Source organism: Trichosurus vulpecula, chromosome 3, assembly GCF_011100635.1.
Source record: "Trichosurus vulpecula isolate mTriVul1 chromosome 3, mTriVul1.pri, whole genome shotgun sequence".
Lineage (NCBI taxonomy): Eukaryota > Metazoa > Chordata > Mammalia > Diprotodontia > Phalangeridae > Trichosurus > Trichosurus vulpecula.
Genome location: NC_050575.1, coordinates 209,371,869 through 209,395,114, shown reverse-complemented (window position 1 = coordinate 209,395,114; position 23,246 = coordinate 209,371,869). Strand labels below are relative to the sequence as shown.

Genomic DNA, 23,246 nt, shown 5'->3' with positions numbered 1-23,246 from the left:
TTTTTTTGCTACACTGGTTCTTCAGTATCTCATGCAACCCTGTTTTCATTGGTGTGAGTATGTCTTCCACTGACACAGCTCTCAGCCCCTTTCTGCCTTTTTTTTTTTTTTTTTTACCAAATTCACATATTTTTAATGCCAGAAAATGCCATTTTCAGCAGCGTGTAGGTAATGAGTCTGTGATGTGAATTCACATGTGTTATGGTTAAAGCTCAAAGCCTCCAGTGGATTCCAAGGGATGGGGTAGGGAGGAAGATCTTCAAAGCTCACCCAAGGTGCACAAACGCTTTGCCATCACTTTGCTAAGGAGGCACAACCACCAATGAAGTACTGGGGAAAGAAAGATGAATTTGGAGTCAGGAAATGTGGGTTTGACTCCCAGCTCTGCTGTGTACCAGCTGGATGACTTTGGACAAATCGCTTTTGTCCTCTGTGGCTCATATGTTTTGGAAAAGAAAAAAGGAGAGTTGAACTCTGGTGGCCTCTGAGGTCACTGAGCTTTAATATCTTTGATCATCTCCAGATCTGACATCAGAGTCCCTGCAACTGGAACAGGAAGAGAGAGAGAGGCATTGTCACCTTCTCAGGTGAAGCTCAGGGAGCTCCTTATTTCATGATTTGGGTTGAGAATAGTCACACTCTTCATTTATGCAATCTGAAGTGGTGACCCTGACCTTGATCAGAGTTAAAGAGGCTGCCACAGAGTGTCATCATTTGTTTTTGTAAATTCAGTTTCCAAGGGAGTTAATTCCCTGAAATTCAGGTCTGCTGCCACCAGGTGGTAGTAGGATGCCTTGCTCATAGGAGCCCCAGTAGGTGGGTGGTTTTTTTTTGAGATTCATGTGGTAGCTCAGAATCATCAATGAAAAGGTGGAGGAGACCCCTAGACATCATCTGGTTCCCAGATTTACAACCAGCTTTATTGATGACAAGATTATTAATTTTTTAAAAAGCCAAACATTAAAACACGTAGGACTTGTAGAACAGTTTTTGGAAAAAGGAAAGATTCCCTAGGATATAATTGGGTATTCTTACTTACAATCTCTTAAATGTTACCATTCCTAGTACTTTTTCTCTTTTATTCACAGGATCATAGATTTAGAGGTGGAAAGTACCTCAGCATCTAGTCCAACTTTCTCATTGTATTATTGATGAAAGTGAGGCCCGGAGATGTTGCTCAGGCAGGATTCAAACCCAAGGCTTCCGAGTCCAAATTCAGTACTCCTTCCTCTGCACCATACTGCTGCCTGCCTTTTATTCTTACTTTAAATAAGATAATGCATCTGAAGAGCTTTGCAAACCTCAAAGCACTATATAAATGAACTATTATTATTTTTGCTATTTTTATTTAATATTAATAAATATTATAAAATATTTATTTTATTATATTTATTTTATTTTTATTGTCTTTAGCTTTAAAAAGATATTTCATGGCAATGGAAAGAGTCCTGGAAGAGGTGTCAGGAGACTTGGGTCTCCTTGGTTCTGCCACTAACAAAGGTCACAAAGACCTTAATTTCTCTCGACCTCAGTTTGCTCAACCAAAAAATGAGGCAGTTGAATTAGATGAAGTATAAAGTTCCTTCTACTTAACTTTCTGAAAGTCTCTCAAAGCTCCAGCTTTGTTTGGGTCCAGTAGCTTGGAGAATCTCAGAGTTTGAAGGAAACTCCAAGATCGTTTAGTCCAACCCATACCTGAATTGGAATCCCCTTTACGACTTCTCTAACAAATGGTTATCCAGCCACTGCCCAGGACCTCTGGGAAATAGGAAGGGGAAGCACCTCCTAAGGTGCCCTTTCCATTTATGAATAGTTTTAATTATATCAGACTGCCTCTCTGTAACTTCCATGCAGTGCTCCTGGTTCTGTCTGTCATCTGGAGTCAACAGAACAAATCTGATCCCTCTTCCCTATGTTTTCACATACCTGAAGATAACTAGCATATTCTCCCTAAGTTGTCTCTTCTCCAGGCTAAACATTCTCATTTTCTTCAACTGATTCTCATACCGTGAGGTCCTCTTGCCATTCTGATCGCCTGCCTCTGCTCATCCTCCAGTTTATCAGTGTTCTTCCTAAAAGGTTCCTAAACCTAGAACTAAATACAAAATTCCAGATGGGGTCTGACCAGGACAGAGTAGGGCAGGAATATCACTTCCTAAGACCTTGCCTCTTGAATTCAAGTATAGGGCTTTACAATTTTGCCTCCTAAGTTTATTCAATACCCATTTTCTTATATGTATAATGTGATGTGTGATAGGTGCTGGAAATACAAAGATAAAAATGAAGTAGTTCTTGCCCTTAAGAAGCTTACCAGTATACACATACATGTGTATATGTAATATGCATATATGTATACATATACATACATAGATAAACAAATACTAAGTATATACAAAAATAATATAAAGCAATTTCAAGGAGAGACGGTTAGTGACTAGGAGGAATCAAGGAAAGGCCTCATAGAGGAGACAGCACCTGAGCTAGGTCTTGAAGAAAGTTAGGAATTCCAAAAGGTCAACGTGAAAAAGGATCATGTTCCAGGTATAGGAGCACAGAGATGGGAAATTGAATATCATGTGTATGGTATTTTATTTTTTCTAATTACATGCAAAGACAATTCTCAACATTCATTTTTTTTATAAGATTTTGAGCTGCAAATTTTTCTCTCTCCTTCCCTCCTTCTTCACCCCTCTTCCCAAGACAGCAAGCAATATGATATAGGTTATATGTGTGCAATCATGTAAAATACATTTCCACGTTAGTCATGTTGTATAAGAAGAAACAGAACAAAAGGAAAAAATGAAAAAAAAACAGAGAGTGAAAATAGTATGCCTGATCTGCATTCAGACTCCATCAGTTCTTTCTCTGCACGTGGATAGCATTTTCTATCATGAGGCTTTTAGAATTATCTTGGATCAGTACATTGAATATCATGTATAGGGAATAGCTAGGAGGCTAATTTAACTGGAATAGAGAGTGTGTGAAAGGAAATCATGTGCAATAGGATTGGAAAGGTGAGTGGGAAGGAGCTGGGTAGTGGATAAACTTCATGGAAGACTAGATGATGGATTGTATCCTAGATGTAATAGAGAGTCAATGGAGAGTTTGGATTAAGGGAGTGAAGTGGTCAGATCTGTGTTTTTGAAATGTCCATTTGTGGAGGAAGGACTAAAGAAAGGACAGACAGGAAGCAGGAAATCTAGTCTGGCTGCAGTAGTCCAGTCAAGAAGGACTAAAGGCCTGACCTAGAGCAGAGGTTGGAGAGAAGAGGACAGATGCAAGAGATGATTCAGAGGTAGATTCTAAATTTGGCAACTGATTAGCTATGGATATAGAAGAAGAAAGAGAAGGAGTAGGAGGAAGGCATCATTCAAAGGCTAGGAACCTGGTTGACTGGAAACATGTTGGTACCTTTAACATAAAGAGGGAAGTTTGGAAGAGAATTGGATTTGCGGAAAAATTTAATGGATTCTGTTTTGCATGTGTTGAGTGTGAGATGTCTATGGGACATCCAAGTGGAGATGCCTAGCAGACAGTTGGTAGTGCAGGACTAAAATTCAGGAAAAAAAAAGTATTAGAATTGCATATAGATTTGGGTGTCATTTGCAAGAAGATGATAATTAAACCCCATGGGAACTAATGAGATCACCAAGGAAGAGAAGAAGACTCGAGACAGAGATTTGAATGAAGCCCACACTTTGTGGGCAAGAAAAGGATGTGACATGGGGGCAGCTAGGTGGTGCAGTGAGTAGAGCACCGGCCCTGGAGTTAGGAGGACCTGAGTTTAAATCCGGCCTTAGACACTTGACACATTTTACTAGCTGTGTGACCTTGGGCAAGTCGCTTAACCCCAACTGCCCTGCCTTCCCCCCTCAAAAAAGAAATAAAACAAAAGGATGTGATTGGAGGTGTTTGACAAATGCTTGTTGACTGATGGATTAATCAGCAAAGGAGACAGAGAACAATCAGTTGAAGAAGCAGGAGGAGAACCAAGAGAGAGAAGCACCACCACAGAAGCTAAAGGAGGAGAGAGCATTCAAGGGGATGGAGTGGTTGACAGTGTCAGGAGAGAGTAAAGTGCTGCTGGTATAGGATTTTCTATACATATTCAGGCACCAAATTAGTTGATTTCACGTAATAGTTCTTTCTTACCTAGCCTTAATCATTGAATGGGTATTGCCTCAGACAAACTGAGGCCTGGGAAGGACCTTAGCTTTAAAAGGCCACAGTCTCCCACTACATCTGGTGCCATTAACAGTTGTCCTGATTTATGTCTTGCCATTGGACTCTGATGAGTCTGGAGGAGAGAGTGAGGCTGATGACTTTGCACAGCCCTGCCTCACTTAAATCTAAATCACTTGCAAGTCATAACATCACCCTCCTGATGCACTGGGCCTCTCCGAGAATGAAGGACAAACAACCTTTGTTACAAGGAAGGATTCAGTGTTGATGTGAATATGGAAGGTGGGAGGAGGGGACATATCCAGAAATGATCTTGATGTAAAAACAAAAACATGGATTGTTGGAAGAAACTTAGTGGAGGGGGAGAAAAGGGCTACCGAGAGGCCAGATAGAATGTGAACTGAGAAAAGGTCATTGGAGTTGGCAGTTAAGAGCCTGCTGGTTACCTTGGAGAAAGCAGTTTCAGTGAAGGCTGAGGTCAGAAGTCAGACTGCAAGGGGTTGAGAAGCAAGTGGAGGTGAGGAACTATAAATTGGGAGAACAAACACCCTTTCTAGGGGTTTGGCTGTGAAAAAGAGAGGAGGCAGAGGACAGTAGATTAGACACAACCAGTCCTTCTTGACCGTTGAGACCTTTGGGGATGCTTACTCTGTGTCTCATGTGTAGGATGCCATCTTCTGCAGTCTGCTTTGCAGAGCTAATTTGCCAGAGGTTTCAGCTCTGCTGAAGTAGTATCACCTTTTCTCCAGATGTGCAGCATATTCCTACTGGGAGCCAGAAACCCCTAGGCATCTATCTCCCTGACCAATCCTCAGAGGCCTCTTTACCTTACATTACCTCTGTTGTTTGTTTGGGTTTTTTCCGTATCTTAAAGAAGCCACTCCTAAGCTTCCAGCATCTGACTTAAATTATAAACTATGCTAACATTTACTGTCCAGGTCTGTTTTACTGATCTCTCTTAGCAACACCTCCCAGCAGGGGCTGATTTGAGTTCTTGGCCCTAGAAAAATTCTGTCCTCCTACAGCTGTTTTACTAATTTTGGAATCTGTCCCCTTCAGTAACCTTGCATTATATTTGGTATGTCCTTAGGCATACCTGGTTTAGTGTGGTTACAGATTAATGTTTAACAATATGTCTATGAACAGAAACTATTCAGGATAAAAGTGGTGGGGTAAAAGATATCAAAATAAATAGGATGAATCAATAGGAGAAAGAAATACTTTATTACGTTTGACTTTAAGGCAATTAAAAATATTTATTAAGTACCTACTGTGTACAAGGCATTGGGGACCAGAAAGACTAAAATGAAATAGTCCCTGCTCTTACTGAGTTTAAATGTTACTGGAGGAATTCAACATGTACTCAAATAATTAAACACTCAGTTAATAAGCATTTATTAACTGTCTGTCATGTGCCAGACACTGTGCTAGGCACAGAGACTAGAATTACCCAGTTTCGGCCTTGAAGGATATTACATCACATATGCTTTTTGGGGGTGGGGTGGGATGGGGGTGACATGTGATTTCATTGGTGTAAGGAGTTCTAAAGAAAAACCACCCCTGCTAAGACAGATTTGTTACTTACAGTCTTGAAATTTTTCCTGGGTCCCTGAGAGTGAGGTGATTTGCCAGAATCATATAGACAGTATGTGCCAGAGCAGGGGTGGGAAACCTGAGGTCTCAAGGCCACATGTGGCCCTCTAGGTCCTCAAATGCCATCCTTTGACTGAATCCAATGAAATTTGAGGACCTAGAGGGCCACATGTGGCCTGGAGGCCACAGGTTCCCCATCCCTGTGTCAGAGGCAGGCCTTGAACCCACCTCTTGGGGCCTACAAGGCCTGCTCTCTATTCCCTACACTATGCTGTCTCTCTCTATACAGTAAATACAAGGTAATTTGATAGGGGAAGCATAAGCAAATTCAAGAAGGAAGAATGGTAAGAAATAGGGAGCTCAGGAAGGACCTAATATGGGAGGTGGCCAATTTTGTGTCAAAAACTTATGGAGAAAAAAATGTCACCTTAAAAAAGGGAATATTGAGAAACAGTTGACTTTAACAAGACTTGACTTTTAACTAGCTGTACTATTGTGGAAGATCCGTGCTGCATTTCTTAACCTCAGTTTTCTTATCTGTAAAATAAAAGAGTCAAGCCAAATTATCTTCAAGGCCCCTTCCCTCTTGAAATTATTGTGAATTACATGCCACATAAAGGAGGAAAGTTATTGGTCTTTCCTACTATTTTTTTTATCACTTAAGTAATTCACAAGTTTTTAATGAAGTTGGCTGAACCAGATAGAAAGCAAGGGCCCTTTTGGCTTCTCAAATACATCAGGGATCTATGATTCCAACCATGTTGGTTGTCCTTCAGTTCCCATGCAGATTACAACTATCCCCTGCAGCAGCGGAAGTCTTAATAAGTTGTTAGTTAATGAGTGGCTGTCCCTGAAAAAAATTCTTCTCCCAATGATGGCCACATACTGACTTAGAAAATCACACGTTTATGTGTTTCTTTTTTATTACTACATCAACACATTAAAATCAGATCAGAATTCCATTTTAATCTGGTTTGGGCCACACCCTGATAATGAGTTTTCCTGAACTCAGGTAGGCCGGTGGCGAGATGTCAGACCCATGGTCTGGCCCCGATAGAACCTGCTACAGTTTGTTCTTTGCTGATGTAATTTGGGGTAATAAGCAATAGCTCACCCATATGTAGCAAAGGACTTTACATAAAATCGGAGATCTAGAAGTGCTACGGACCTCAAAGGCTGCCAAGTCTATGTCCTTCGTTTTACAGCTGAGGAAATTGAGGCCCAAAGAAAGTAAGTGCCTTGCCCAAGGTCGCAAAGGTAGTAATCTTCAGAGGCCAAATTTGAGCTGATGTTCTTTCGACTGTAGTACCTAAATTAGCCCAGTGGTCCCTGATGACATCCCTAAGAGGCAGGTGCTTCTATTATCCCCATTTTACAGATGAAGAAACTGAGACTCACAGAGAGTGACAGTTAGGAAAAGCTACCTGAGGTAGAGGTCAACAGCTAGTAAATACAAGAGAAAGGATCTCAAACCCAGGTCTTCCTCATTCCAAGCCTAGCACTCTAACTGCTAGAAAACAGTTTTCAGTCCACAGAAAGGCTTCAAGCTGCAGAATCACTGCGTGTTGTTAGTGCAAATGTTGGAGATTTCAGTTTGTATTGGGCCACCGTGTTATGCCAACAAGAACAGTTCAGGTCATTTTAAGGGCGGAAAAAAAAAGCATAGTATTTGGAAATGTGTGCCTTTTGGTTTCATTTGCCCTTGGCTAGTGCAGGTGTTATTATTGCCGTTTCACAGATGAGACAACTGAGTGAGAGAGATTTAGCAGTGCTAAAGTGTTTTGGGGGGAGACAGTTGAGGTTAAGTCACTTGCGCAGGGTCACAAAGCTAATAATTGTCTAGGCTGGATTTGAATTCTGGTCTTTCTGACCCTAGGGCTGGCGCTCCGTTCATTGTGCCACCCAGCTGCCCCCTCACAACTTGGTTGTAAAGAACTTTATATGTGTTATATCATTTGATTCACACAACAGACCTACGAGGTAGAGGCTATTATTATCATCTCCATCTTACAAATGAGGAAACTAAAGCCAAGAGAAGTCACTTGATTTGCCTGGAACTGTTTGTTTTCTAGTACATCAGCTTTCTAGAACTGCCCTCCTACCTTTGTTTGTAGATATCTGCCCCATCCCATTTCACACACAGCGAACCTGATACGTGCTGACGGCAGATGCTTCTCCAGGTAGTTTTGCTTGTTGTCATTTGGTTGTGGTTCAGTTGTGTCTGACTCTCCGTGACCCCATTTGGGGTTTTCTTGGCAGAGATTCCAGAGTGGTTTGCCATTTGCTTCTCCAGCTCATTTTACAGATGAGGAAACTGAGGCAAGCAGGGTCAAGTGACTCGACCAGGATTACACAGCTAGTGATTGAGGCCAATTTTGAACTGAGGAAGATGAGTTTTCCTGACTCTAGACCTGGCACTCTATCTACTGCACCATCCAGCTGTCTGCAGTAACTCCTTTTCTTCAAAGCACCCACTCTAACCATGGTACCACAATGATCTTATTTAAAACCATCTCCAGCCATGATGTGATGTAATATAAAGAGTCCTGGTCTTCTGAAAGAGTCAGATGAGCTGGGTTCGAATCTCTGCTCTTCTTTCTTATGTGACTTTGGGCCTGGCATTAACCTCCTTAAATGGCAGTTTTCTCATCTGCAAAAGAGAGGGTGGGATAAACTATATCAGTTTCCGAGAGACAGAGAGAGAGAGAGAGAGAGAGACAGAGAGAGAGAGAGAGAGAGAGAGAGAGAGAAAGAGAAGAGAGCCACTCAATATCTCAATATACGTAAGGATGCCTGTGGGCCACATCCTGAGTTAGAGAACCATATACATTTATAGATTTCTCTTTTATTATTATTATTAGTACATTAACATCATCTAGGAGCTAAGTTTTTATTAATCTAGCCTGGGCTCGTTTGGGACTGTCATGGGCCATATGCAGCCCCAGGCTGTGTGTTTGACACCTTTCTTTGAACTAGATGACCCCCCAACGTCCCTTCCAGCTCTGTAATCCTAGAAATATTTTAATTCATGTGACATTTCATTTGGACAATTTCTCTTGATGGACCTTCCTTTAAAAGCATGGTGATATGATATCTTCTGCTGTTACACATTTGACGGTTTCTCTAACACCATATGACAGCTGCACACATGGCCCCTAGCCCTTGCCCTACCACTGGCCCTTTTGGGTTTTTGCAGATCTCCTCACATGGACCCATCCCTACCACAATTACTTCTACCCTCCAAAGGGACTTCTGAGCAAAATGCCTTGGAGGTTAAGGAGACTATACTCCTTGTCACTGAAAAATGCCCTTGGAATAGGATTTGAACAGAATGAACAGATGGTTCCATTATAGAGGCAAAAAGTACATGAGGACCCTTCCATCCCCTGGAATAGCCACAGGGAAGGAAACAAATATTTATCAAGTAGCTATTATGTGTCAGGCACTATGCTAAGCACCTTGCAAATATTATCACATTTGATCCCCACAATCGTGGGAGGGTTATATAAAATTATCCCCATTTTAAAGTTAAGGTAACTGAGGCAGACAGAGGTTAAGTGACTTGCCCAGGATCGTACCTCTAGTAAATGTCTGTAGCCAGATTTGAACTTAAGTCTTCCCTACTCTTGACCCAGACATAGCAAATTCCTTGCCATCTTGAATCTCGAAGCTCTTCATACCTGAGGACTGTCCCTAAATGTTGTCACAGATCAGTGTGAAACAAAAGGGAATTAGAAGAGAAACGTTTATAAGAGCTTGGTGTGAAGAAGCAAGAAAATGAGATAGAAAAGGGGAAAGAATCAGTATTTAGCCTGGAGTCAAGACAAAGTAACATGGAATCTTAAGGTACAACAGAGAACAGACTGTAACAAGGGATGGCTTTAATAGTACTTTTGGGGAAGGGGCAGTTAGGTGGCACAGTGAGTAGAGCACAGAACCTGAGTTCAAATGTGACTTCAGACACTCGACACACTTACTAGCTGTGTGACCTTGGGCAAGTCACTTAACCCCAATTGCCCTGCCTCCCCCCACCAAAAATAACATTACTTTTTTGCCCATTTTTAATGTCAAAAATTCTGTCTGCTATACACAGGTGTTTATTTTGCGAGAAGTCAAGTTGCCTATGTTACAGTGAATTTGCTATTCATTCAGCAAACCTAGGATCATAGAGCTGAGTAAGGAGCCATCATGTGCAAAGCACTGCATGTGGTACTGGGGATACAAAGGTGAAAAACAACATTCTCTGCTTGGGATGAGCTTATGATTCCATGGACACGTCCTCAAATAAATATTATATGAGGCAGTGTGCAAGGGCCAAGGGACCAGGCCACAAAGTGACTGAAAGTGATGTGAGAAAGAAGAGGTCACTTCCAGTCACGGAGGGGGGGTTGGAGGTGAATCAGGGAGAGTATATAACCATGGAGGATGATCATGAAGGAAGAAAAAACTTTTAGCAGACAGAGATGAGGAGGGAGTATGTTCTATGCATGGTAGTGACCTGTGTAAAAAACACAGAAGTGGAAAAACATGGGATAAGATGGAGGAAGAGTGAAAAGTCCAATTTGGATAGAACTAAGAATGTGAAACAGTGACAGAAAGGTAAATTGGATCTGGATTGTGCAGGGCTTTAAACACCAGGATAAGGAATTTGTATTTTATTTGGAAGGGAATAGGGAGCCATGGAAGATTTGGACATGGCGGGGCAGGTATGAATGCTCAAAGCCTGTGTGTAGTTTTCAAACCATGCCTGAGTTGTATGCAAATGTCTCGCCCTGCCACTGGGTTAGACATTCGGATGGATAGAACAAATTGAGCAATGGTGCTTGACCCAGTGCCTGGCACATAGAAGATACTTAATGAATGCTAGAAGTAACAAATATGAGCAAGGGCAAACCAGGAAGAAGTCTGAATTTGCAGTGCCGGGTTCAAGGGAAGGACCTGGAGAACTCCACTGAAAACCATCTCTAGCCATTATTTGATAGAACAGAAAGAGTCCTGGTCCTCCGAAAGGGTCAGATGAGCTAGGTTCAAATCTCTGCTCTTCCTCCTTTCTTGTGTGACTTTGGGCAAGTAACTTAACCTTCATTAGGTCACAGTTTTGGTATTTGTAAAATAGGAACTGGGATAAACTTATCAGCTTCAAATGTAAATTAGGGCCACTACATAAGGATCCCTGTGGGCCACATATTGACTCAGAAAATGACATATATACATATATATATATATATACACACATATATGTATATGTATATGTATGTGTGTGTGTATATGTATATATATATAACTAGACACCTTAAAATTAGATAGGAACCCCATTTTAATCTGGTTCTGGGTCACACTCTGGAGTGTTGCAGGTCACATGCAGCCCCAGGCCTTGTGTTTGACATCTCCAAATTAGGAGAAAAGTGACACAGTGCTGTGAGCTGAATGGCAGCTTGGATGGTAAATATCCAGAGACAGGCAAAGGGAAGAGGTAGCAATGTTGAGATAGCCTTCAACCATTGAGATGGAGCATAAGGGATGAATTTACATGTTAATAAAGATTACAGGATCATAGATTTAGAGCTAGAAAGTACCTTAGACTCCTATTCCAACCCCCTTGTTTTACAAGTAAAGAAACTGAGGCTTGTATAGGTCAAGTGACTTGTGGGGATCACAGAACTACCAAGGGTGAGAAATAGAATTTGCACACAGGTCCTCCAGACTCCACCTCCAGCACTCTTGCCGCTGTACCACACGGCCATCAAGATATGGTCATTTGGGATTCCGTGCAGATGTGGATATAGCCAGAGCAAGCTAGCCTCTATAGGGAGGATGACCTCAGTTCTGGGCAACTGGCCACAAGTCATACTTTTTGCTTAGAGAATGACCGCAGAGAACAGAACCCAGGTAGGAGAGATCAGCCAGCACAGAGGTTTTATGTACTCTCTGCAAGAAAGACTTCTCTGCACGCTCCCAGAATATTCGTGGCATCTTTCATTGGCTCATTCTGCCAGCAGACACTTGACCTGTAGCACTGCTTACCCAATAGGACGATGTCATGAGACAGAAAAAACATAACACATTCCCTGCCCTCTCCCCAACTCCCCTGCTGCCAAGAGCCTTGTGTCAATTTGCGTGTCCTGGAGTTGACATTCACGCAACCATTTTGCCTGGCAACTCTCAGGGGTTCTCTACATTATCCTTAATTGCCTTGAAACTTAATATAGGATGGGTCGACTGCCTGGTCCTAACCCTCGGGGTCTTCCCTGAACTATCAAAGACCATTCTGACCCTTTGCCAGCTCCCTTTTCTAGTAATCTTTAATTTAACCCAATACATTATACCAGGCAGCTGCTAATTATGATTCATTTTCTAAGGAGAGCTCTAGCAGTCAGATGTTTTTATCATTACCGCCTGTGTTATTTATAATGTGAATACTAATATTTGGCATTTGTATTGTATTTTTTTTTTTAGCTAATTGGGCTTAGAGTCAGGAAGACCTGAGTTTGAATTCTGCCTCAGACATTCTGATGTCTTTGTGACCCTGGGCAAGTCACCCTCATTTTTCTTGTCTGTAACCTGGAGATAATAATAGTGACCACCTCACAAGGCTGTTAGGAGGATCAAATGAGATAGCATATGTAAATCGCTTTGCAAACCCTAAAACACCATAAATGTGCTATTGTTGAGTTGTTTTCAGTCATTTCCAACACTTCATGACATTATTTGGGGTTTTCTTGGCAAAGACACTGGAGTGGTTTGCCATTTCCTTCTCCAGCTCCTTTTACAGATGAGAAAACAGAGGCAAACAGGGTTAAGTGACTTGCCCAGGGTCACACAGCTAAGTGTCTGAGGTTGGCTTTAAATTCAGGTCTTCCTGACTCCAGAGCCAACATGCTATCCACTGTGCCACCTAGCTGCCCCATATAAACGTGAGCTACTATTATCTTATTCTTTTCAGAACGTTATCATATCTTTTGTTACATTCTCTCCTCAGAAAAGTTCTATGAGTTATATAAGTTATATAAGGCAGAAGTCATCCCATTCTTCAGATGAGGAAATAGAGGCTCAGAGGGGTCATAATTCAACTTGAAGTCACACAGTTAGTTAGTGTGCCAGCTGACTTTTTAGGCTCCGGCTTTGGCTATAGATCTTATTTCTGATGTTCAGTGAGTTTTTCTCCTTCGCTATATATAAAATATAAATAGTAGCCATGTATCACCTTATAGTTTATAAAACACTTTCACATATATTGTTTCATTTGATCCTCATGACAGCTCTGCGTGGGTACATGATGAGGGTAGAATTTTCCCATTTTACATTGGAGAAAAATGATTCACACAGAGGATAAGGGCCTTGCTGAAGACTATATGACTAGTAAGTAATAGAGTCAGGAATTGAATCCAGGTCTTCTGACTTAAAGACCATCATGACTCTACCACACAACATTCAGGAAATGATGGATGCAAATGGGTAATGTTTACCTCAACAAACATTCATCAAGCACCTCTTATATATAAGGCATTATACCACTTACTGGGTGTACAAAGTTTAAAAATGGCATAGACACTTCCCTTGAGGAGTTTCCATTCTAGTGGGAAGTGTGAAATGTACAAAGATAAATCTAGTGCCCGAGGCATCCCCCCAACTCATAGGGTGGGTCTCCCAAAGAAGGCCACCTCAGATTCAGTGTTCTCTGTGGGTCTATATCTCCACTAAAACCATGACTCATTAGCCCCCATCGATGTGTTTATCTTTAATCATCAACCAGAGGGCACCATTAGTTCAAAGCAAAGGAATTATTAAATGGTATAGTAGAAAAATATAAATAAAACATTTTTCTCATAAAGCTCAAGCATCCTCTTCCACAGATACACAAACCAGCAGTAGGAAGGACAGACATACAGAACACGCAAATAGAGAGATATACACATAGGAAATACATGGCTAGAAACCTGGGAGGAGGGACACACACACACACACACACACACACACACACACACACACAGAGGATATGTTTGGCCAGGAAGAACACTTAGAGAGATGGACATAGAGGGAACACAAGTGGCCAGGGCACACATGTATGGAGGGATAACCCATGCCTCCAATGTCATAAGGCCTTTGATGTCTTCTAGTAATGTCCTCATGCTGCTCCTGCTGGGCCTGTTCCCTGATGGTCTCTGCTGGAGGTGCTGGCTCCTGCCTACTTAGCCATGTGATGTTAGGGCTTCTCTCTGCTTCTGGCTTCTGTTTTCTGTTTTCAGCTGAAATCCTTAGCTATAGTACTATCTCTTCATCATGAGAAAAGTGGGTTCTGCCATGCTTTTACTTATAAGCTAGAAGCATTTTATATAGCTATTTCAGAAAAGCTGCTGCCTTCATTTCAGCATACAGCATACAGCCAGAAACTACCCTAGAAAAAAGCCTTTCTCAGCATTTTCTCCTTAGGAGTTGTTTATTAGTTCTCTTTCAGATTCTTGGCTAGAAGGCCTCTGTGTCCTCAACAGGACATTTCCCCCCAGACATCATCTTGGTGGTTTGGGGTTTTTTTTTTGTTTTGGCTGTTGTTCTTAGCTCCTAACCTTTTTACCTCTTGTATTTAGGTGAGAGGGCTGGGGAAAGATTGAAGGCCGTGAGCCAGGTTTTTGTCTCTCCTACCTGCCCAGTTATATTCTGAAGCTTTCATATGTAGATATAATCAGTCAGAGTCTGAAAGCTCTCTCATAAATATGATACCAGGTAGGAAGTGCTGGGGGCAGAGGAAGAGATCCAGACAAAGTGCACTATGGAAGATTTGACAGGGGAGAAAACTTTCAGATGGGAGTGGGGTGGAGTGGGGGAAGGAGAGCGGGAAATCAAGAGGAAGCAGGAGAATTTAGTCTGATTATTTTTTCACTTGACTCTTTCTGGTTCTTGCTTTTCCTTCCCCATATTTCTGCCCTTTTTTCTTTTGCTTCTTCCTGTTACTTTCCCTTCTTCTCCCTTTGTCTTTCAATCCCTTTCTGTCCTCCAACATTGCCCCTTTCTGGGAACTAAGGCAGCAGTGAAAATCTACTCCCCTCCTGCAAAGGAAACAGATGTGTGCTCTCCCCATGCCTAGAGGGATTGTTTGGTATTCTCTGTCTTTCTATCCAGTTTTCCTCAGAATGAATGTAAATAGCAATTGTTTCTGTTTTGGCCAGAAACCCTGAAGGTCTTCCCCTCCCAGATGGATTTTGGTTTTTTGCCTAGGTAAAGAGGCCTTTCTAAATCACTTAAGTGGGCATTGCCTCCTTCAAACTGAGTTGCACTAGAGACCTTAGCTTGAAAAGGTCAAGGTTCAAAAAAAAAAAAAGAAAAGGAGAGGTCAGGGTTCCTCATTGCGTCCTGGGCCATGTCCAGTTGTCCTAATCTATATCTGGCCACTGGACCCAGATGGCTCCGGAGGAGAAAATGAGGCTGGTGGCCTTGCACAGCTCTCCCTCACTTAAATCCAATTCACTTGCATGTCATGGCATCCCCTCCCTGATGTCATGGTCCTCTTTGAGAACAAATGACAAAAAACAGTTCTCCAGTAAAGGAGAATGATAGGTAGAAGTTTGGGCTTGGAGTCAGAAAAAACTGAATTCAAATTCTCTCTCAAATACTCCCTAAGCTGTGTGGCTAAAAGCAAGTCATTTAAGCTCTCTGATCCCCTAGATCAGAGTTATTGATGGACTATCATCTGCACTGATATTACAACACCAGACGCTTCCTAAGCTGATGAAATCAAAAGAAGAGCCTTCACATACTTGAGCACTAGCACAGGGCTTCCAGGGAGTAGGTGTTTAATAATTGCTTGTTGAATTAAGGCAGGACTCAGAGAGAGATTTTACCTCAGTTTCATTCCTTTCACTTCAAGTGAAAGTGCCCTTTAACTTCAAGATGGCAACCGATTGCATTTTTCCTTTCTGTGCCAGCCAAAGTAGCAAAAATACTTTCCCCAGTTGCTTCCGCTATTCACTCTTCCTGTCACTGCCCCAAATCCTTCAGGGGGAGAAGCCAAAGTCATCCATTACCCAAGTCTGTACTCCATGACCTATCTCGGTCAATGCCAAGGGATCAATGGGAGCCATCTAAGTGGGAGCCACTCTATTGGTGGAGACCAAAGCTCCTAGCACTTGATTGGCTGGCTGGTAGTTGCATAACTTTCCGTTACTTTCCCACTGCAGAAATAGAAGCATTGTTGATGCCTTCCAGGGCTGCCTGCCTATTCAGTTACTTGAGGACTGCAAAGCCAGTGGATGAATAATCTAGGCCCATTGCTTCTGGGTCTTCTTCCAGATGCCAACCTTTTGACTTTCATTGCTAACTGGTATCATCTTTTAAAGGTAAACAAAGGTTATAGGATTGAGGGCAATGCCAGATTTTAGAGTCACGATCACAGAGCCAGGCCCTAGAGGCCATTTACTCCAACTCTCTCATTTTGCATATGAGGAAAGTCAAGCCAATGAAGGTTAAGTGGCAATCCTAAGGTCACATAGGTAGTAAGCCATTTAGTCTAACCACCCTACCTTATTTGGCAAAAACCAGAGACCAGAGTGTTAAAGGGACTTGGTCAAGATCACGAAAGTACTGGATAGTAAAACCATGATTGTTGGACTCCAAATCCATAGGCAGCAAGGTGGCACAGTGGCTGGAGGGCTAGACCTGGAGTTTAGGAAGACCTGAGTTCAAATGTGGACCCAGACACTTACTAGATGCAAGTTATTAGATGGGCAAGTTACTTCTGTCAACCTCAGTTTCCTTATCTGTACAGTGGGGATGATAACAGCATTTACCTCCCAGGGTCACTGTGAGGCCAAATGAAGTATTTGTAAAGTGCTTTGCAAACCTAAAAATTTTATATAAATGCTAGCTATTATTATTATTACTAAATGTTGCTATTTAACTGTTTCACGTGTGTCTTCCCAATAAATCTGTAAGTTCCTTGAGGGAACGGACCATATGTACTTCTGTGTGACCACTGTTCTTTTTAACATTTTGTCGTCTGGTCATTTTTCAGTTGCGTCTGACATTTTATGACCCCATTTGGGGCTTTCTTGGCAAAGATACTGGAGTGGTTTGCCATTTCTTCTCCAGCTCATTTTATAGATGAAGAAACTAAGGCAAACAGGGCTAAAATGACTTGCCCAAGGTCACACAGCTAGTACATATTTGAGACCAGATTTAAACTCAGAAAGAGGCATCTGATCTTGACTACCCAGGCCTGGCACTCAATACATTGTGCCACCTAGCTGCTGCCTTTACACATAGTGGGCCCTTAAATACTTTTTGAATTGAGTTAAAACCTGCTTCTTGTCAAAAGATTATGGAGCATGGAAGTTGGAAGTTCTGTTTTCAATGGCAAAGGATTCATCAAACCTCTTTTCATCTATACTATTAGCAATATTAACGTCATGACCATTTAAGAAAGTAAAGTGTCCGCTCTCAGAGGGCAACAACTATCACCTTTTTGTATCCGTAACGCTAACACTTAGCAGAATGCTCGGCACCCACCAATTATTAATAAATGCTTGTTGATTGACTGACAGCAGTGAGACCCCTCCCTGGGCTTCAGACCCGCATCCACCCATATCCAAGTTCTGTGCTCTTTCTCCTCTACCATAAAAAGGCAGATTTACCAATACTATTACCTATTAGTTATCTTGTTGAAAGTCAGTAGGAGGAAGAGGGAGGAAGGATCTGGAGCTGTTTAAAGAAGAGAAAACTCAGGAGACATGTTAAATGTCTTAAAATATTTGAAGAACTGTCATGAGTAAGAGGTTTCAGACTTGTTCTGTTTGGCACCAGAAAGTAGAACTAGGAGCATTTATAAAGAGATAAATGTAAGCTTGATGCCGGGAAAAAATTCCTAACAATGAGAACAGTCCCTAGGTGGAATGGAGTGCCTCAAGTGGTAGAGGGGCCCCTCACTGGAGGTCTTCAAACAAAGGATACATGACCCCTTGTCTGGTACATTGCAGGGGGTATAATTTTGGGATGGGGGTTGGATGAGGTGGCCACTGAAGTAAGTCTCTCTTAACTCTAGATTCTATAATTTTGTAAATCTCTTGGACCAATGATATTGAATTTCACTCACCTACACTATCCTCATTCCCCCTTTAACTTGGAAAATTGGGAACAGATGGTACATATGAAACTGTCTGGGCCAGGTTCAGGTTAGTTCGAATGGACAGACAGCAGCAAAATGAGAAGGAGGAAACAACTGAGCCTGCAGGGCTGGAGGTCTGCTGGGCACATTAATGACCACTTAATCCTTCATGATGTCACCATTCCTTTGTGTACACAGGAAACTCATCCTGATACCATCTCTCTCTTACAGCAATAACAGCCAAATGAAGAAGCGGCCAACCTCAGCAGTGGGCTACAAGAGACCCATCAGCCAATATGCCCGGGTTGCCATGGCAATGGGGTCCCACCCCAGATACAGGGTGAGAGATTAGGGAATGAGGGGAAATGGAAAGATTTCCCAGGAAGATATGATACTCAATCATCACTGACTACTTTATCCTACTCATCACTAGTATAAGCTCTGGGGCAGGGTACAACAAAGAGGATTTTGAGCAGGTGGGGACCTTAGAGTTCTTCTAGCTCAGCTCCCTCATTTTATGAATGAGGGAGTGGAAGCCCAAAGAATGGAAATGATTGGCCCAAGATAATACAGGTAGCAGAGCTAGGATTTGAACCCAGGTCCTAAGATTTCAAATCCAGAGCTATTTCCATTTTGAGGAGAGAGATATTTATCAAGCCCAGTTCTCATAGATGCTAATTTTTTTTTAAAACACGCTAGGGTCTTACTGAGTTAACAGGAGCACTGAGATACTATAAAATTTACCCAAAGTCATGTAGCCTAGTATGTGTCAGAGGCAGGATTAGAACTCAGGGCTTCCTGACTCTGAGACTGACTTTCTAGGAACTATGCACTGGTGCCTCCTGAACATATTTTCATGCTAGGAAATTCTACCCTTCATGGTTCAGAGGAATTTATTTTATAATATGTATAATATGCTACATATATGACCATAAAGGCTTCAGGCTTCAGCTGAGCAGTAACATATGAGTGCATACTTAAAAAAAAATTCAATAAATAGCTGAGCATGGTGGTATATGCCTGTAATTCTTGCTACCTGGGAGGTTGAAGCTGGTAGATCTCTTGGGCTTGGATTTCTGAGCTGCAATGGGCTAATTCAGTTAAGGGTCCAGTCTGGCATCAATAGGGTGAGCCCGTGGGAACAGGGGGCCACCAGCTTGCCTAAGAATGGGCAAACCAGCCTAGGTCAGAAACAGAGCAGGTTAAAACTCCCATACCAATCAGAGGAAGATCCAGCCTGTTAATGGTCCCTGCATTTCCAGCTCAGGATAGAAGACCCAGTCTCAAAAAAATAAAAAAAATAAATTCAGTACATATTAACATTTTTTACATCATATGTAAATAACTTCCCAATGACTCCTCCCTAGCCCACTGGAACCCTCTCACAGCAAAAAAAGTACAGCTAAGGAAAACAGATCAATGCATTGGTCATGCCTGACAATGTGGGACCCGGTTTTAGACTCAGGGGAATATAATTTTCAGACCTTGCTGAGGCGGCACACCTGCCTTGTCCCAGATCCGTTCATTGCCACCATCATCAGTCAATATTAGCTGTGGGCAGGGAAGGCACATGGTGCTAGGCACATCTGTACCTATATCTGGTTTTACTTTCCTGGGGACAGGCAGAGAACATCCTATTCCTGGAACTAGATGTGTCCCCTCCAGCTGTCTTTGAGGTTGAATTCTCTCACGACCAAGAACAAGATCCCCGGGCACTGCACATGGAGAGGCTTATGCGTCTGGACAGCTTCCTTGAAAGACCTTCCACCTCTAAAGTCCGAAAGTCCAGATCCTGGTCAGTATACTCAAAGGCCAGTGGGGGATGAATTTGACCTAGGGACTAGGAGGACCCAGTGACCTATTGGGAGGTACAGGGGATACACTGATGGGGAATAAAGTAAAGGAGAATAGGCTAGACCTACCTGACATGTTTCTTGTGTTCTTTTTCCACCTTTCTACCCACTCTCCCCACTAGGTGCCAGAGTCCTCAGCTGCTGCCCTCTTCCACCTCGCATGTCCCACTGGCCTCCAGTTCTCTGCGTCCCTCTACGATGCTGGCCCATGAGTGACAGCCTCCAAGGACCACGCTGCCTGTCCCCACAGACTCTGGGGATATGGGCAGCCAGTCTCGAATCATCTCATCTGCGGCTTTGTGTGCGTGCATGTGTGTGTGTGTATGTGTGTGTGCGAGGGGGTGAGAATCTAGCAGACTGTCCCCCTGCCTTCAATTGTTAGCCTCCTTTATTTATTTAATGTTATTTATTCATGGAGCTCAGCTGGTATGGGGGAAATGACCTTCACTGAGGCCTCTGGAGCTGGCAGCAGTCAATGGGCAGCTTCCTTTCCCTCTTGCCAGTACCCCTCAGATGGGCCTCAGGCCAGTGCTCATATCAGCTGTCTCTGGAAGGGAAGGTGGCCAGTGCCTGAGAAAAAGTGTTCTTCTCTACACATCCCATTCCATGATCTCCACCTCCTTCTCATCCCCTGTGGCACTTAAAGACACCACCAGGCAACTTCTGATGGTGGAAGAATGTTGGCTGTCCAGAGAGAAAAAGGAGCTTCCCAACAGTGGTGGTTCCAGAAGGCCAACCAGGGAGCACTGAGGTGCTGCTGAGCTGCAAGGCTAAAGCTTGAATTCTCTGGGAACCAGGCAGCCTCTCTCAGCTTTTCTCTAGGACACTTCTGAGGACTCAAATAACCTCATTGCATCAGGTCACAACCTTTTTGGATGCAGAGTCCTGGCTCTCTACAAACTGTTTCCTTCTTTCTCTCTCAATCCTTCACTTGGATCCTAGGGCCAGGGCTGGGGATGTCAGTTGCTGCCGTTTACAAGCTCATGTTGAAGACATTTGGGGGGAAGTCAGTTCTCCATGTCTAAGAGGCGGTGTTTTGACATAGCCACTGAGGGGCCCCAAGCTCTAAGCTGCAGGAGGGATCAGCACCAACCTGACTTTGAAAAAAAAATCAGTCCTTCATACCTGGTGCTTTCCTCCATCTTTCAGCACAGGGGCAGAGGACCCAGGCACTCTCTTAATAGCTTCACTTAATACTTCTTATCGCTTCTGAATCCAAGTTCTTGGAGACATTGCCTTCTTGAAAATGAACCAAGCCCATTGCAGCTATTATGTGAATTAGCCCCTGGAATAGTAATTCCCAAACCTTGTTATACTGGTCGATGATGTCTCCTTTCAGAAGATGTACAGGATTAAAAAAAACAGTGACAACAACAAACTTTTAATTTTAATTGACTTTAATTTTTAAAAAATACACATTTGAGGAGGAGGGGCAGAAATCGTGAAAAGAAATAAATGTTTAGAATGTCATGTTTAGAAGGTTGGGAATCACTAGTTTAGGGATTTCTCATCTAATTTCACGTGACTTCTCATAAAAGCTTTCAGATTCTCTTGGTCACACCACCAACAGAATGGGGATCCCCATTTATTAGAGGAATCCTGAGGCCCACCATACCAAATTGCATTTGGTATGTTCAGGGGTGACACTGTTCCCTCACATAGCCCTGCTCCTTAGCCCCCAGAGAAATATACCCATTCACGCTTCCTGTTCTTCTCTTAGCTCTGAACTTTGCCTTTCTTCTTTGGTTCTGAGGTATTTTCCCTTCAAGCTTCCTCAAGGGACTCAGCCCTTGTGGACCTTCTACCTAGATTGCTTCTGGTCACAAGCCCCTCTTCTTCAAGGGAAACAGTTACATATTGGAGCAGGAAAGGACTTGAATCAGAAGACTAAGCAGGAAGGTTTGACTTGGGCTGAGATGGCAGCTGGCTGGAAGCTTCCCAGGTATCATGGAGGTAAGGGCCTATCTTCCTGACTACACCTTCCAGTCTGGGAATAAAAGCCTGGAAAGCCTTCTCTCTTGCTCAAGCCTTTGAAGGTGGAGAAAACAGAGCTATTGTCATCTTTTCACATTTGCTCAAGAGTGGGGACCCTCTTTCTTCAATTGCCTTTGTTCACTATCTGGTAATTTGGTCCCTCAGTCTTATAGCACAATCCCTGACTTTCCCATCCCCCAGGTCTGAGGTTCTGGACCTGAGGTCATGAGAGGAGCTTCCCATCTGCCTGTCACCTATGTGTGTGCGTGTGTGTGGATGTATGTGTTTATCTCACTAAGAGGACTCTTCACACTCAGTGTAAAATATCCTGGGGTTCAGGGCTGATGGGGGTGGCAAGGTCTCAGTTTCTCTCTTTTCCTTCTCATGGATCAGACATTGGATTAACTATTATCAGGCCTTGATTAGGACCAAATTTCTGTGCCTGTTGCTATGGTATTTATTTAGAACTCCAGCGTTAACCGTATGATGGCCCTCTTGTCACTCTATACATATGAATATACAGGACGTATTATAAATATATATATAAATATTATCCTCTGTCTCCCCTGGCTTAGGATGGAGGCCTCTCTGTTGAGCTGTTGTGCACCTGCCATTGGGTGCTGCCAGCAAGCTGTCAGCCCTAGCCCTATTCAGATGAACAAAATCAACAATAAAGGAATGAGTATCATTACTGAGGTTGTGGCTTGTCTTCCCTCCTGCTTTGTTTCTTTTATTTTCTCCCTCTTTTCCTTTCTTCTTTCCTTCCCACCATCCCCATTCTCTTCCCTTCGCATATAGCTATTTGGCAATCCAACTCTCATTCAGCACTAGTAAGGTAAAGCACTCCCTGCTTGACCATGGAATCTTCCATGGGAAAAGATCCAAAAGGCACCTTGACCACAGGGCACCTGCTCAACCCTCCATGAACAACCCATTGCCAGGTTCTCCATGGTCTGGGATACTGCCCTCAGTGTAGGTGCTGATGCTCTAGATTGGGGGCCCCCAACCAAGAGATTCACATCTATGGGCAGGCAGCTCTCAGAGACTGAAATGGGAGGTCTCCAGTCTAATGTTGCCACCAGACTTCTGCCATGTCTCTCCTTTCCATGGTTTTCCACACTTGTGAGTGAGGGGATCGAGCAAGGCACCTAGCTGGAAGTACCATCTCCTCTTCAGCTCCAAGCAGGAAATTTTCTGTCAGGGCCCAATTAGGGACTAGATTAGAGGTTCTTAACCTTTTTTGTGTTATGGGTGCCTTTGGCAGTCTGGTGGAGCCCATGGACCCCTTCTCAGAATGTTTTTAAAGTCCTAAGCTAAAATACAGAAATGAAAAGGAAACCTATACTGAAATACAATTTACTAAAAGGCAAGGCCAAAGGCCCCATGCTAAGAATTCATAGACTAGACCATTGATACCCAGAATTTGAGGGAGGGGAAAGAACACTGGCTGTGGAAGCAAAGGATCTGGGTTCAAATGCCACCACTGCCACATACTACTTATATGACCCTCAATAAGTCATTTAATCTTTCCAGGCCTCATCTATAAAATG

General features: G+C 42.9%; 1 protein-coding gene across 1 annotated transcript in view; it reads left to right on the top strand.

Annotated features, from left to right (window-relative positions):
• KIF3C (kinesin family member 3C) overlaps positions 1 to 22,387 on the top strand; it is a 45,679-nt gene extending 23,292 nt beyond the window's left edge. The window contains exons 6-8 of the mRNA XM_036751500.1: positions 18,101 to 18,209; positions 19,492 to 19,664; positions 19,845 to 22,387. Of these exons, the coding sequence (XP_036607395.1) occupies positions 18,101 to 18,209; positions 19,492 to 19,664; positions 19,845 to 19,938 (376 nt within the window). The 3' untranslated portion in view covers positions 19,939 to 22,387. The remainder of the gene's footprint in view (positions 1 to 18,100; positions 18,210 to 19,491; positions 19,665 to 19,844) is intronic.
• Positions 22,388 to 23,246: the final 859 nt, after the last annotated feature.